This window comes from Rhea americana, unplaced genomic scaffold, assembly GCF_003343005.1.
Source record: "Rhea americana isolate MKP2758 unplaced genomic scaffold, rheAme1 scaffold_108, whole genome shotgun sequence".
In the NCBI taxonomy this organism is placed as follows: domain Eukaryota; kingdom Metazoa; phylum Chordata; class Aves; order Rheiformes; family Rheidae; genus Rhea; species Rhea americana.
This window is the reverse complement of record NW_028185128.1, coordinates 12,646-25,628: the sequence shown is the minus strand read 5'-3', so window position 1 is coordinate 25,628 and position 12,983 is coordinate 12,646. Positions and strand designations below refer to the sequence as shown.

The 12,983-nt window shown below is 37.0% G+C and overlaps 1 protein-coding gene across 1 annotated transcript in view; it reads right to left on the bottom strand.

The window, feature by feature from the left end:
- Positions 1-12,983, bottom strand: part of UTRN (utrophin) — a gene marked incomplete at its 5' end in the record, with an annotated part of 298,945 nt that overhangs the window by 273,831 nt on the left and 12,131 nt on the right. Inside the window, 10 exons of the mRNA XM_085310498.1 lie at positions 1,452-1,607; positions 2,276-2,449; positions 2,917-3,045; positions 3,394-3,555; positions 5,081-5,230; positions 5,758-5,892; positions 6,498-6,677; positions 8,586-8,756; positions 9,756-9,911; positions 10,803-10,916. Coding sequence (XP_085166624.1) covers positions 1,452-1,607; positions 2,276-2,449; positions 2,917-3,045; positions 3,394-3,555; positions 5,081-5,230; positions 5,758-5,892; positions 6,498-6,677; positions 8,586-8,756; positions 9,756-9,911; positions 10,803-10,916 — 1,527 coding nt within the window. The remainder of the gene's footprint in view (positions 1-1,451; positions 1,608-2,275; positions 2,450-2,916; positions 3,046-3,393; positions 3,556-5,080; positions 5,231-5,757; positions 5,893-6,497; positions 6,678-8,585; positions 8,757-9,755; positions 9,912-10,802; positions 10,917-12,983) is intronic.

Sequence of the window (12,983 nt, the reverse complement as noted above, 5' to 3'; positions counted from 1 at the left end):
GGTTATAAATATCTGCATCTTACTATACAAAATAGAATGCACACAACCAGAATAATTTTATATTAAGATTCACTAAAAAGAGACACAGAAACATGCATGCCACTTATTTATACTTAGTAATCGCCAATTTAAACTTTGCCCATCATGAGCCTTAAACTAAACAGATATAGAATCCAGTCAGTCAACTGTTACATATGTAAAATTCATTTTCTTTTGGTATATTTTAACAGATCTCATGACAGGAAGCTGTGAAGAAGGAGAAAAAAAAATACTGAAAAGCTAGTCTGCCCTTGAAAGATGTCAGTAAGGATAAGGAGAACACGGAATTCAATGTTTATTGCAGTATTCTAACTCACACTAACTACACAATTAGTCTGGTTTAACTTGAACATGGATTTGAGAATTAATCCAACCATGGAATTCAGAATTGATTGGTATTTCCAAAAATTATCCTCCACCTCAATTTAGTGTTTGCATGTATATATTCAAAATCATACACTTTTTGAAACTCTAAAAAGTAAAATTAGGACACATATACACAACCATAACATCATACCACAAACAACCTGCCTATCTCTCCCCAATTTCTTGTCCACATGCTTTATGAGCTATAGATATACAGGTCCCACTGGAATCCACACCTTTCTGAATGCTCTCCACTTCATAATGATAAAATGTTTCAAGAGCCTATTTTTAGATGTTCCTACAATGTAATTTGGCCATTTCACAGCTTCACTCACAGAACACTTCACAGCCCTCAATCTGTTTGGACTTCTGTCTTAACTTAGGGACGAGGGGAAAAAAACAGATCTCCTATTCCCTTGCCCCAGCAAAGGTTAACCCAGTTTTTAATTATTTCATTTGGATAAATAACTGTTCCATTATTAATAAAATTACCCAAATCCATATTTAGTGCAATTCTTGGGAAATGCACAGTTAACTGCTTATTGAAATTTCATACTTCAGAATACATTAAATAGATTATGATTAGAAACTATCACAACACATCCTAAAAATATATATATTAACTTCTCACATGAAGAACCAACCATAAAGTATCCTGTAGAGTAGTTTAGAAAGCATAAAAAAGCTTCTGTATTATAACTAAATATCATGGAGGTTTTTTTTGTTCGGTTGTAAGCTGGTTCACAGACAACATGAAAATGCTGCAGTGCACAAACACTGTAAGAAGCAGCAGGTCAGCTTTGACAGAAGGCTGAAAGCTTTATGAACCTTCCTACATTCAAGATACCTATCTTCAAAAATACTCTGTGATCACAGGGATCTTGCATAACTACAAGATTGTTACGTGTAATCTCTGAACTGATTGTTCTGGGATGCGGAAACTAGCCTATACAATATCATCTGCAGAATCAGAAACTTAAAACAGCACCTGACTTCAAAATAATGAAGAAGGGAATTTTTATGTACATATATGCAATTTTTCTCACCTGTGCCCCCAAGTCATTGTAAAGAAATTTCAATGCTGTTAGTTGTTCATCCATTCCTTTGGGATTATCTGTCTGTTGCTTCTGTACGATTTGCCTTCCTGTCTTGATGACAGTTTCAACCTCTAATTTCACCTCACTGAGGGTTTTATAGAGCTTCTGAAAAACAAATATTCATGTTAGTGATTACTTTAGAGTTCATAGTTCAGGTTTTCCCATTTTGCTTGATTTGGGGACCTGCAGGGAACCTGATCCTCAGCATGCACTTGAGCTGTAAACTATGTATTAAGAGCAAAGTAAAACAGGTAACAGTAGGTAATGAGAAAAATATCCGCCAAATAGACTTCAAATACCTGACAGTTAATATTTTATTCTATTTAAAAAATTTTATAACAATATATAAATTTTATTCCAATAGTTTAGCAATGTTTACTCCATAGCATCATCACAGTTGGCAGTGCTGACCCTGTGATCTGTGYTTGATCTTTTGTGTAGTATTTTAACAGAACAACTATGAAAAACCAAGCAAACTTCCCCCTGGAGCAATGTTTCTGCATAACATAAGGAAGAGCCAAGGAGATGAGTTTTTATAAACTCAGCTGTTGCATCTCTTATGTCTTCATTACTTTTTTAGCTATATTTTTATCCAGAAGAATTACATGCTTTTAATTAGCAACTAATCTGATAGTGTTTTGTGACAAGTTRTAACAGTGTTTCCTTTTTCATCAGAATTTTAAGCAAAAATTTTGTCTAAATGCTCTCTTCTCAGGAAAAGAACACMCAAGAAAAACAACCCAAAACATGAGTTAAAAATACTGCAGACTTACCATACATCTGTCCAAATGAGCCTGGATTACATCCGGGTCAGTATCCTTCACATCCAAGACGTGAAGTTCTGCTTTTACACCATCCARCACCCTCTTGCAATCCAACATGCGCTGCTCAAAATTGGCTGGTTTCTGGAAAAGCTGATACTTTGTAGACACTTCCCGGAGTTTTCTCTGTTTTAAAGAATATTATGTTAAAAAGCTTGTTTTAAATTAGTAACTGCACTTCACGAAATAAAAACAAACAAAAAAATCACTTAAAGCACCTGCACTCAGATTCTATTTTATCTTTCATGCCACCATAATTCAGTACTCATGTCAACACCATTTGCTAAGCAAAATTACATCATCTCCTCCCATCTTCCACTTACGGAGTAACAAAGCTGTAATTCTGCATTAAAAAAATAAAGAAACTCCTTCTGACTTTCAGCACTTCACCCATGATATTGATGAGATTTCAGCTTCCTCAGTTAATTTATTTAGTGCTGATTGTTTCTCAGTGAAAGCACGGAAGTACACATGCTATTTCTTTTGATTTGGTTGACCACACCAAAAAATGTACAGGCTGAAAACAGCAGTGTATAATGGAAAACTGAAAACTCTTAAAGCTTAAATTCTTAGTATGACTTATGTGTTTTCACCTGCAAAGCATCCAGGTGAGTTCCACCACGGGGAGACCTGCATTCTGGGGAAGCAGGAGGTAAAGAGCGAGCATTCCTCTTGAGCTCCTCTAATGTGGATTCATGAGCTGCAATCTCAGCTTGAATTTTCTTTCATGTCAGAAAAACAGGAAAAAGAAAAGGTTACAAAGTCTTGCAGGGAGAGAAGAGGAATTTGGTTATTATTTATTACCCAGCAGCAGTAAATCCGCTGTATAAAACCAAACACTACCAGCTTTATCTGAAGTACTCTGGCTGCAGTGACAGCTTGCTAAATTGAAAGCCATTGAGATTATTATTCAACACATTCTTCTTAAAATAGGCAAACAATCCAGATTACTGAAGATGTCACCCAGCGCATCAGCACAGCATTGCAAAGGAGCCTTTATAAATTAAATCTAGGCTAAGCAACATCACAGACATTTCAAAATGCTTTGTAGTAAAAAGCTATTGGAATACCTGGGCCTCCTGGGGCATCTGAAAGGCATCTACCCTATCAGTCAGGTACGACGTCAGCTGTCTATCCAGCTCCACTAAATTTTCTTGCAAGACCTGCAGCATGTGGTCGGTTTCTCTCATGGTCTGAAGCTGCTGTTCCAAGGCAATCTGCCGACTCACTGCCTGAGCAGGATGGATAGGTGAGGTGAGATGGAGCAGTAGTTCAGTAAAAAAAAAACAAAAAACAAACAAAAAAAAACTTTCTTAAAACAAGGAAGGGGTTGGGGGAATCTACAATGTGAAGACTGTCTTAAAAAAAGAGCAAAAGCAAGCCCTAAAAGGCAGTACTTTTGAAGCCTCTTCTGGGACGCATACAGGTAATTGACAACAAATAAGGAAGAAAGCACTGCTGCCAGATCTGAGATACTGAAGTCAAGTCTTTCCTCTTATCATCTCAGTCAACAGGAAGAAAGTATTCTGTTAAAAATAGTCAYGCTTCAAAAACTGGCTATTCTATGGCAATCAGGGACTTTGTAACACACTACAACTTAATATTGTTTGATGTGCAAACTTGTCCTTTTTCCTTCAGACTAATAAACTCTCTGCGTTAAAATGTGAGAGCAGAGGGTCACAGTTCCTTCCTTCTACCATCACTCCCTTCAACAACAGAACTTCGAGGTTCCTTTGAAACCTTGCTACTTGCATGACAGTGTAAGTTCTCCGATATCAACACGCATGCACACTTGCGGGCACACACATATAGAATATCATCAACAGCCTAATGTGTCAGTACCAAAGRCGGGGAGGGTGGATGAGAAAGAGGATCTTTCCCGTCCCCTCCCCCCACTACAGCAACACTGCAAGAGGGGAAAAATAAAAAAATAACAATAAAAATCAACTAAATTGTAACTTCAATGGCTGCATGCACCTTCTCACTGAGGGCACTGAATCCACGTAACTGTAATGATGATGAACTGAAACTCTCTCCCTAAGACACTCTGGTAACATCAGAAAAAAGATCTCCATTTCTGCAGTTTGGAAGAGGCCTGGAAGTATTACCAGGACACAGAACACGAGTTCAAAAACTTATGCAACCTCAAATTCAGCTAGCCTCCTCTGCCCAGTAAATCTAGAAGAGATAAGACCACAGCAGGAGAAAAAGGGGACAACATAAAAGGAGACAGGAAATGAAAGGAAGGCACTCTTTTCCCCCCTCCTTATTTCCTTTTTCCTAGCCATTTCCAAGAGTCAAAATGTCAGCTATTCACGTTCTTCAGTTTTAAGGTCAGTGAGTAGCTCATCAGTATTTATGGCAATAGGAAGAAAAGATTTACCCGGGTTAGTAAACTGTTGCCCACTTGAGATTAGAATTCTCCTTCTGCAAGGTCATCAAAATTATCCAGAAAAATACTGGGAAAATCGGGGAGGGAGGAGGGGAAAGAGAGCATGAGAAAGCAAGTGCACACAGGAGTGTGCATGCACAAGAGTGCACATGTGCATGCAAAACAAAACATGAATCAAACAAGCTGAAAAACATATCTTGCTTAGGGCACTATTCCAAGTTGAAAGTGGCTAACAACATTGTGAAGGTTTTTCCTCCTTTTCTGCATTGCAGTCCTGCATTTGTGAATTCAACTAACAGGAATCATTTCAGACCACTGAGCTGAAAAACTCTAAGTCTACTTCCATCCTGTCCCCAAATTCTTACCAAGTGACTCAATTCCTCATAGCGAGCATTGAAAGCCTCCAATTTTTCACTGATGATATCATCAAGAATCCCTCCATCGATCAGTGTCTGCCCAAGTTCCCGAATCTGGGTTCGATTATCAGCTGGATGACGTAGGACTGATTCCAGGGACTAATTAGCAGAAAAAATTATAAAGGTCAAGACACTGAACATTACTGCACTTTGAGATGAAAATTTGGCTGCATGCATTTCACTGCTGCATTTTATACTTCAGGTATGTTGAAAGTGACCTAAAAGCATGAATTAGTTACGGCTTAATCCATGTCTGCACAAGGCAAATACAGTGGTCATTTTGATTTAGATAATTAAACTTCACAGCACTTCTCACTTATTCACCATTATTTCATATTATAGTACTGGAAGGAATTAACGAATTTACACAGGGCAGGAGACAGCACACAATTTTATCTCTGCATGATAGCAAGTCTGGCACTATTGTTATGAACAGCAGAGCTCATCTTTTCTTTAGAGATCTCACAAATATCCTTTCTAATTTCAGAGTTACATGTTCATTTGACACAAAGAATCGTAACATTCAGTATACATTTCAAAATTCCGCTAAAGTGTAGAATTCTTTTGSCTGCTTTTAAGCTACAGCTGTCTGAAAAGTTGCTAATGCAAAAGAATGATTATAGTACCTCAAGAGCATCACTGACAACATCCAACCTATCAGACAGATTTTCTGTCATTTGCACCCTTTCTTCCAGAGTATTCAGCCAAGCTGTTTCTAGATCAAGATACTGAAGCAGCTCAATCCAGCAAGACCATACCTCCTAAAAGTCACAGCAAAATTAAAATTAGCATAGAATGGCAGAGACAGTTCCTATCTTGTGAAATACTCAAATATTTTGTTATACACACATTCACCTAAAACATGCAAGTAGAACACCTTCAAAAAATACGCCATGCCACACTAAGTTCTAGCCAGAAAAATCTGTAACTACAGGGCAATATATAACAAAGTTCATGCACACCTCCTGAAAGGTAGAACATACATAGTGTGTCACAAACCATACTCAATCCATTTTAATTAGCACCATCATCAGGGTATTTCAGCCTTTACTCTGGAAGATTCTTTCCATCATTTTGGAAGAGGCATGGATAAAGAACAGAGCCATGAATCCAGGTTACTTATTTGCAGAAGTGTTTATTACAATACACACATATATGATCAAAGTAAAGTTGGGTGGTTTCTTGTGGGTTCTAGGGACATAGTTTCAAAGCAGGGGGGGGGGAACAATTGAAAGCATGATTTTGCTAAACATATTTATGCAGAAGTTATTGGATTTAACAACACAACCTGACATCTTCAGTGTTCTCCTCCATTCCTCTTGTGCTACCTACCTCAGTTTTACTACGCTGTGAGTTATACTCATACCTCCAAAGTGTGGCATTTCCCCCGGATCCGATTGCACAGTAGCTGGTAGTTCTCCAGTACCACATTTAGCTCAGTTGTCAAGTCCTGACCACCAGATGGCATTTTGGTGGCCAACATCTTGATGTTGTCTTTGAGAATCTTCACCCGTACCTCTTTCTGTAATACATCCTCCTTTGCTCTCTGCCCAAGAAAATGTATTACAYGGTTAGCCCACATGTTCAACTATTAACCATTCAAACCAACAATCAGTGGTTTAATCTCATACGTGTACTTGCTGAATATTATTTCAAGGCTCATCTTTACTCCAGGATTGAGTCTGAACACAAAAAATGCAACACTAAATCACACAGAAWTCAAATAATGCTAACAAGCATGCATATTCTATTAAACAGTCATAAACATACTGACATATTTTCCACTCAAGGTTTGTTCACTGAAAAATCCATAATTCAGATCCCCCAAAAATCTGAATTCAGTGTTACTTCCTCTCAGGCCTAAATCTATGAAAGACAGAAATGTACCAAAGTAGAAACTAGAGGTTTAGRCATTTTTAAAAATAAATGTATCAGGGAAGAAAAGGTAGGGTGAATTTACAAAAAGATGCAAGTCTTAGAGCTCAATAACTATCTCCAAAGATATTCAGAAAAGAGGAAGTATTTATAAGCGACATGTGTGAATATATAGTTGGGACCTCTTCCACAGCAGGTACACCCATGGATGGGCTGCAGAAATACGCAAAAGAGACGGCCAGAAAGTCTTTCAATTCAATTACATTCACATGAGCTTGGTAGCATACAGGATAAAGTGCAGAGCAGCAAATGCAAATGTTAGCAGGAGTTTCACTCTCCAAATGAGAGCAGAATTAGGGAAACTCATGAAGGTTTTTCAAAATCTTATGCAAAAATGCTCCTGATAAATATACACTGAGTATTCTGTCCCAGTATTAAATGCAGTCCTAGCATAATCTTATTGCAAATACAAGAGGACCTATAAATGTTACAGTAAGCATATTTGCTCACTGACACTTGCCAAATAAAAAAAAAAAAAAAAAAAAAAAAACAGAATATAATCTGGATTTAACAAAGGAAGCTGCTCTAAATTTCTCAAATTTGCCAGTTGAAAGAGGGTTCTTTCTTTTCTTGGCTTCTGTTCAAGAGACTGTGATCCCAACAAACTATGTGATCCCAAATTGCCTCAAAGGACAAGAATATATTAAAATGCTTGTTAACGACTGCTTCAGAAGGGCTCTTTAAGAAGAACAGTTCAGGGTGGATGGGTGTGCATCAAAGAACTTTCAAGTGTAAAAAAAACAAAACAAAACAAAAAAAAACACAAACAATTATKTTCCACTGTATGACAGTTTAGCCAATTCTTATTTAGATAAATAATGTGTAATACAAGTTGAAACAGAGCGTAAAAATGCCAGGACTCTTGTCAAACTGTTTCAAAAACAGACAGAAATACTGTTTTATATCTACATCCAAGAAAATTATCTATTCAATTGGTACGTTAAACTGAAACAAAAATAGCTCTTCTCCTCCTTTTTGGAGCACCAGTCCCAAAATAAGAGAGAAGTAATCACAAGCATCATTCTTCGCAACAGATGAGGAATACAAAATAACCTTCACAACAAATTTGTTTTAAACTCCTGCCCTAAATGTAGGATTACTAAATCTAAGGCACAAGAAACTGAAACCAAAAAGTGAATGAAGCATCATGTCTTAAAACTGCTAACTTGAACAGGTATAATATAACATTTTATTTCTTTCTYGTATTTCTTCCTCCACAACAAGTTTTCATGTTCTTGAGGGCTTAATATGCTACACACACCAAACCTGGCTCAGCAGGCTGGCAAGCTGCTATTCATTATTAAATCTCTACCACTTGTGGCCAAGTAGAACATCTGCTTTTCCATTTGTGCTTTAAAAACAAAAATTCCATGAAGTGAAGCTGAAAAAATACCACTAATCTTGTCGTGACCTGAGCTTCTTTCCATGCAGACAGTAATTCTACTAAAAGTGACCCTCCAGAAACCATTAAGATTCATTTCTCTTTAAYGAGGTCTTCACAGTGGCCTCGTATTCTGACCTTCATTTCCTCCACCGCATTCTCTAGTTCTTCAGGGGACTTGTATTCAAAATCTTTCTCCAGATATTCTTCTTCAGCTTGGGTCATCCATTCTTGCATCTCCGCCAAATCCTTCTTCAGATTTACAGCTTTTTCCTGACTTTCAGACAAACGTTTTTTCTGACTAACAATCTAGAATACAAGGTAGGAGAAGGAAACAGCAGTTTTGTTACTTGAATGTTTCTGTATATGTGAGAAAACACAGGTTTGTGTTAAAACATTTCCTATCAAAGCATTTCTCAGGGTTTTTAATTTAAAGAAAGATATGACTTTTATACACACACAAATTATAAACTAAGTCAAGAATCAATGGATCAACCATGGAGGGGGGGGAGTGTTGTTTCTTATTGCATGTAAACCAGTGACAATCCCTGATAACCCAGTCAGACAAAAAACCCTTCTGATGACAAATATCATTCATTAGATGCATCCTTATATAGAGCACGTAAGCATCTTTCTGACCTCACTTCTTTCCATACTCTAGTCATCCTGTATTTTACATCAAGTGTCAGGATCTCCAAAATAGATCCTCTCCAGGCACAGCAATCTTTCTCTAGACAGAAGAAAACTTCCTCTCAAAAGAAAGACTCATATACTCCAGACTGAAGTGGATCTATTTATAGCCCTTTATTTTTTTCAGAGCCAGAAGGAGCCAGAAATTACAAAGGGTTAGAAGAATACGACAGATTTCAGGGACAACAGAAGAAAAAGGCCAGACTGCTTTTCAGTAAGAAGGTAACAGCTTGCAACAAAGTCAACAAATTAACTTTTAGTTACAAACAACTAAATAGGAAAGAGCACAGTGAACTCTTAGATATCGAGAAGTGCACATATTCAAACAAAATTACTACTGAACAGATATTCATTAAAATATTCATACTTCTGAAGGATTTACTGAGCCAAGTTGGATTTCAGCCACTTTGACAATAGAATACGTAAAATATACTGAAATTAAAGTGTGATGCAACTGCTGCAAAAATTAAACTATGAATTTTCATTCTGACAGGAAAAGTTGTCATAGCTGAAGACTTACCATCTAGCAATTCACTGCTTCACTATCCCAGCAAGTCCCCCTAAACTGGGCAAACATATCAGTAACAAGCAAACATTTGCAACAAACGGAGAACTCACCTGTTTGCTCAGTTTCTCCCATTGCGACTGACAGTCTACTAGCCTAGATTTTGCCCAAGTATTTATGCCTGCAATAGGCTGACTTCTTAAAGCAGACTCTATTTCTTTCATCTCTTTCAATGATAGTTCAATCTTCTCCATTTCATTAACAAATTTCTAAGCACACATCAGAAAAAGCAAACATTGAAAAASTGTTATGGGAGCACACTACAATATCCTCTTCTTCAGTAAGATGTTACATACATTTACAGGATACCAATAATTTTGTAATTTTKAATTATTTCACAGAAACTTTAATAAAAAAGCAGAGTGGTGCTGTGTTCAATACTACACTATTTAGAACAACCCACTCAGTGGCCTAAATCATCAAAACTATGCAACTAAAAGCCACAAAATACAGCTTGCTCTACACAGTGCAAACATTCTCACGTGTCAAATCTSTACACTGGCACACTGCAAGTTTGAATATGATCTGCATTAAAAACCCTGATGTTTCTGGCATKCCTTAGACTTCTATTATTCCTCAGAAAACAAGTATTTGAGGGTATACTTTAATCATTTGCTGTCAAATGAAATTCTACCCATTTGTAGTGATTATCATGTGCCACTAGTTCAGAAGAAAGAATGGTCGAATGGTCTTAGATGTGGGGCATACACAATTCCTAAGCCTTAGGAGTTTCATGATCAGAATTATTTTCTTGCTATTTTTACTACCCATGTAAGTTTAATGAGGACAGCATTTTTCCCTCAGATTCAACTCCCTTATCATAAAATAGGGAAAAACATCTATCTTTTAAAGAGGAGTTAAGGTCAATTTGTAGATGACAGCCTGTAAATATGGTGAAGACCTTTGAAAAGTACAAAGTGTTATGGCTAGGCATGTGAAGAACTGATTAGAACACTGCCTGAAGAACAGTAAGACAAATTTTCTGGCAGGCATGACTGTATGAGCCATGGACAATATTTAGCAATAGTAATAAAATAATAAAAGAAGAGATGCTACTCATACTATTTATTCAGCAGATTCTTTAGAACAGTAAAACTCACTGTGCACTGGTCAAGTTGTCTTTGAAGTCCTTCACTATCTCCTTGAACAGCCTTTTCTGTCATTAAGAAGTCCTTCACACCATCCATCCACTTCTGAATGACTTTTGAATCAGCCTAAAAAGAACACAGTAATGAAAAGTAGATATAATGCTGTGATGAAGAGTGTATGACTGCTGCATTTCAACAACTGCTAGCAATGTCAAAAGAATATTTTAGAAGCAGCTAGTATTGCCTATATTTTGTTTCAGACCGCTTTTTATAATACGTTTGTTCTCAAATTTACGAAAAGTAAATTTGCACTACTACTGTTTTCCCATTCATGCCACAGAATGGTTTAGCTGGCACTATCCTTCTCCAGGCTATCACACACAAACACTGGATTAGGAGGCTATCCTTTACATAGAGGACCTGGCAGAATACTGGGAACAGCATTTTCCTARGAGTAACCATGTACAACTGCTTCCACTACACTCTTTTGAGGGTGTATTGCACTCCAAGGAGAGAGGGCCAACTTCTTTTTGATCTATAGGTATTCTACGGGAAGAAGTGGAGGGAGCAATGCTAAACATACTGAAGAGGCAGAAGGTATGCTGGGAAGCCACTAGTCTTACAGAGAAACACAGGCATAGAAGAAAGGTAACATACAGAATTAGACCAACCATTAAACAAATCCAGTTGCTTGGGACCAACAGCAGACAGTGCTAGGTACTCACTAGAGCAAAACACAAAAAAAATACACAACAACAGAACTGTCCGACCTAACATCGCCTTCTATCTGGGGGGCGGGGAGAAGAAATGATACATCCTTCCCATGCAATTGTAGATGTTCTCATTCACCCATAAAAACAAACACCACACAAACTCATTAGAGAAGGAAGACAGACTTATTTTGTCCTCRTTCTTTTGGGTTATGTGACTGTCACCATTAATAATTTGGCTTCACTTTTATAATCAACATTTTCTGGACTGTGCTTSGTTGGGTTTTTTGATAGACAGCATCTCAGTTTTTGAAACAGTCATCGCAACAGATGTTGTGCTGTTTCTTGTGAAGCCAAGTCGAAGCTGATCACTTCCACATTCTATTCTGCATGTCATCAGGGAAAAAAGCATATGCTTTGTTTCTATGAAAACCTTGCAATGAGAGTTCTTTCAAGAACAATATATTACACACCGCTTTTCAGAAAAGCACTAATAGAAACCCATTAGACTATGTTTGCGTTTATTTTTAGCCAAATACTATTATTAAGATGAAAGTCATGACATTTTCTTCATTTCTCTTTCATTTTTTGGATCGTTCTGCAGCTGATTAGCCTGAAAATCATTTCCCCAAAACAGACCCCAGGAGGCTCCAACAGTTAAACACAGCTTGATGTAAAAAAAAATATGTATTTATCAAGGCTGCCATTTGACAAGACATTTTAGTATATGCCTAATTTAGGTTACTTATAGTAAGTTATCTACATCAGTAGCTAAACTGAATTCAACAGGATTACTCACAAAGTTAGGAATTTAAATTATTTTGTTTAAATAACTTGCTGAATCACAGGCCAAGTAAGTCTATAGTAGTTTAATATAGTAAATGCTCCTGCATCACTCAAATAAAGAACTAGTAATGGACAACAACCTAATGTGTACTGTGGATGTACAACATCTTATGATCCACAGTTAGAGATAAACTAAAACATGGGATCGATTTCTAAAGTTTATTCCATCCAGAGGAAAAAAAAAATCAAATATGCTAAACATTAACTCGTTCACGCTTGGAAGAGTTGTATCATGTATAGCTTTAGTCTTTGCTATTGTTTAAGAGAAATGAAAGTAGTACGTAATCAAAAACATGGCAAGCAAGCTGCAAATTATTAGAGGTATGATAATTCGGAAAATAAAACACAAATTCTAATCTAAAAATACTAAACAAATCAAGCACAGATTAAATAAGCCTCATCTACTTTTCACTTTATGTGACTATTACGGACAGTCTCAGAGTAAAACCAGTAAGGCACCAAAACAGAATACATCACACATTGCCAGCTGGAGAAAGCCTCTATCACAGCACAACTGCAGAAGGCCCCTTTGAGAGCTCTCCAGTATCACATCTCTAATACTGACCCATATAGTATCTACATATGTTTCCTTACAACCACATAACTAGCTTCTTGTATCAGTCCTCCTTGCAAACCA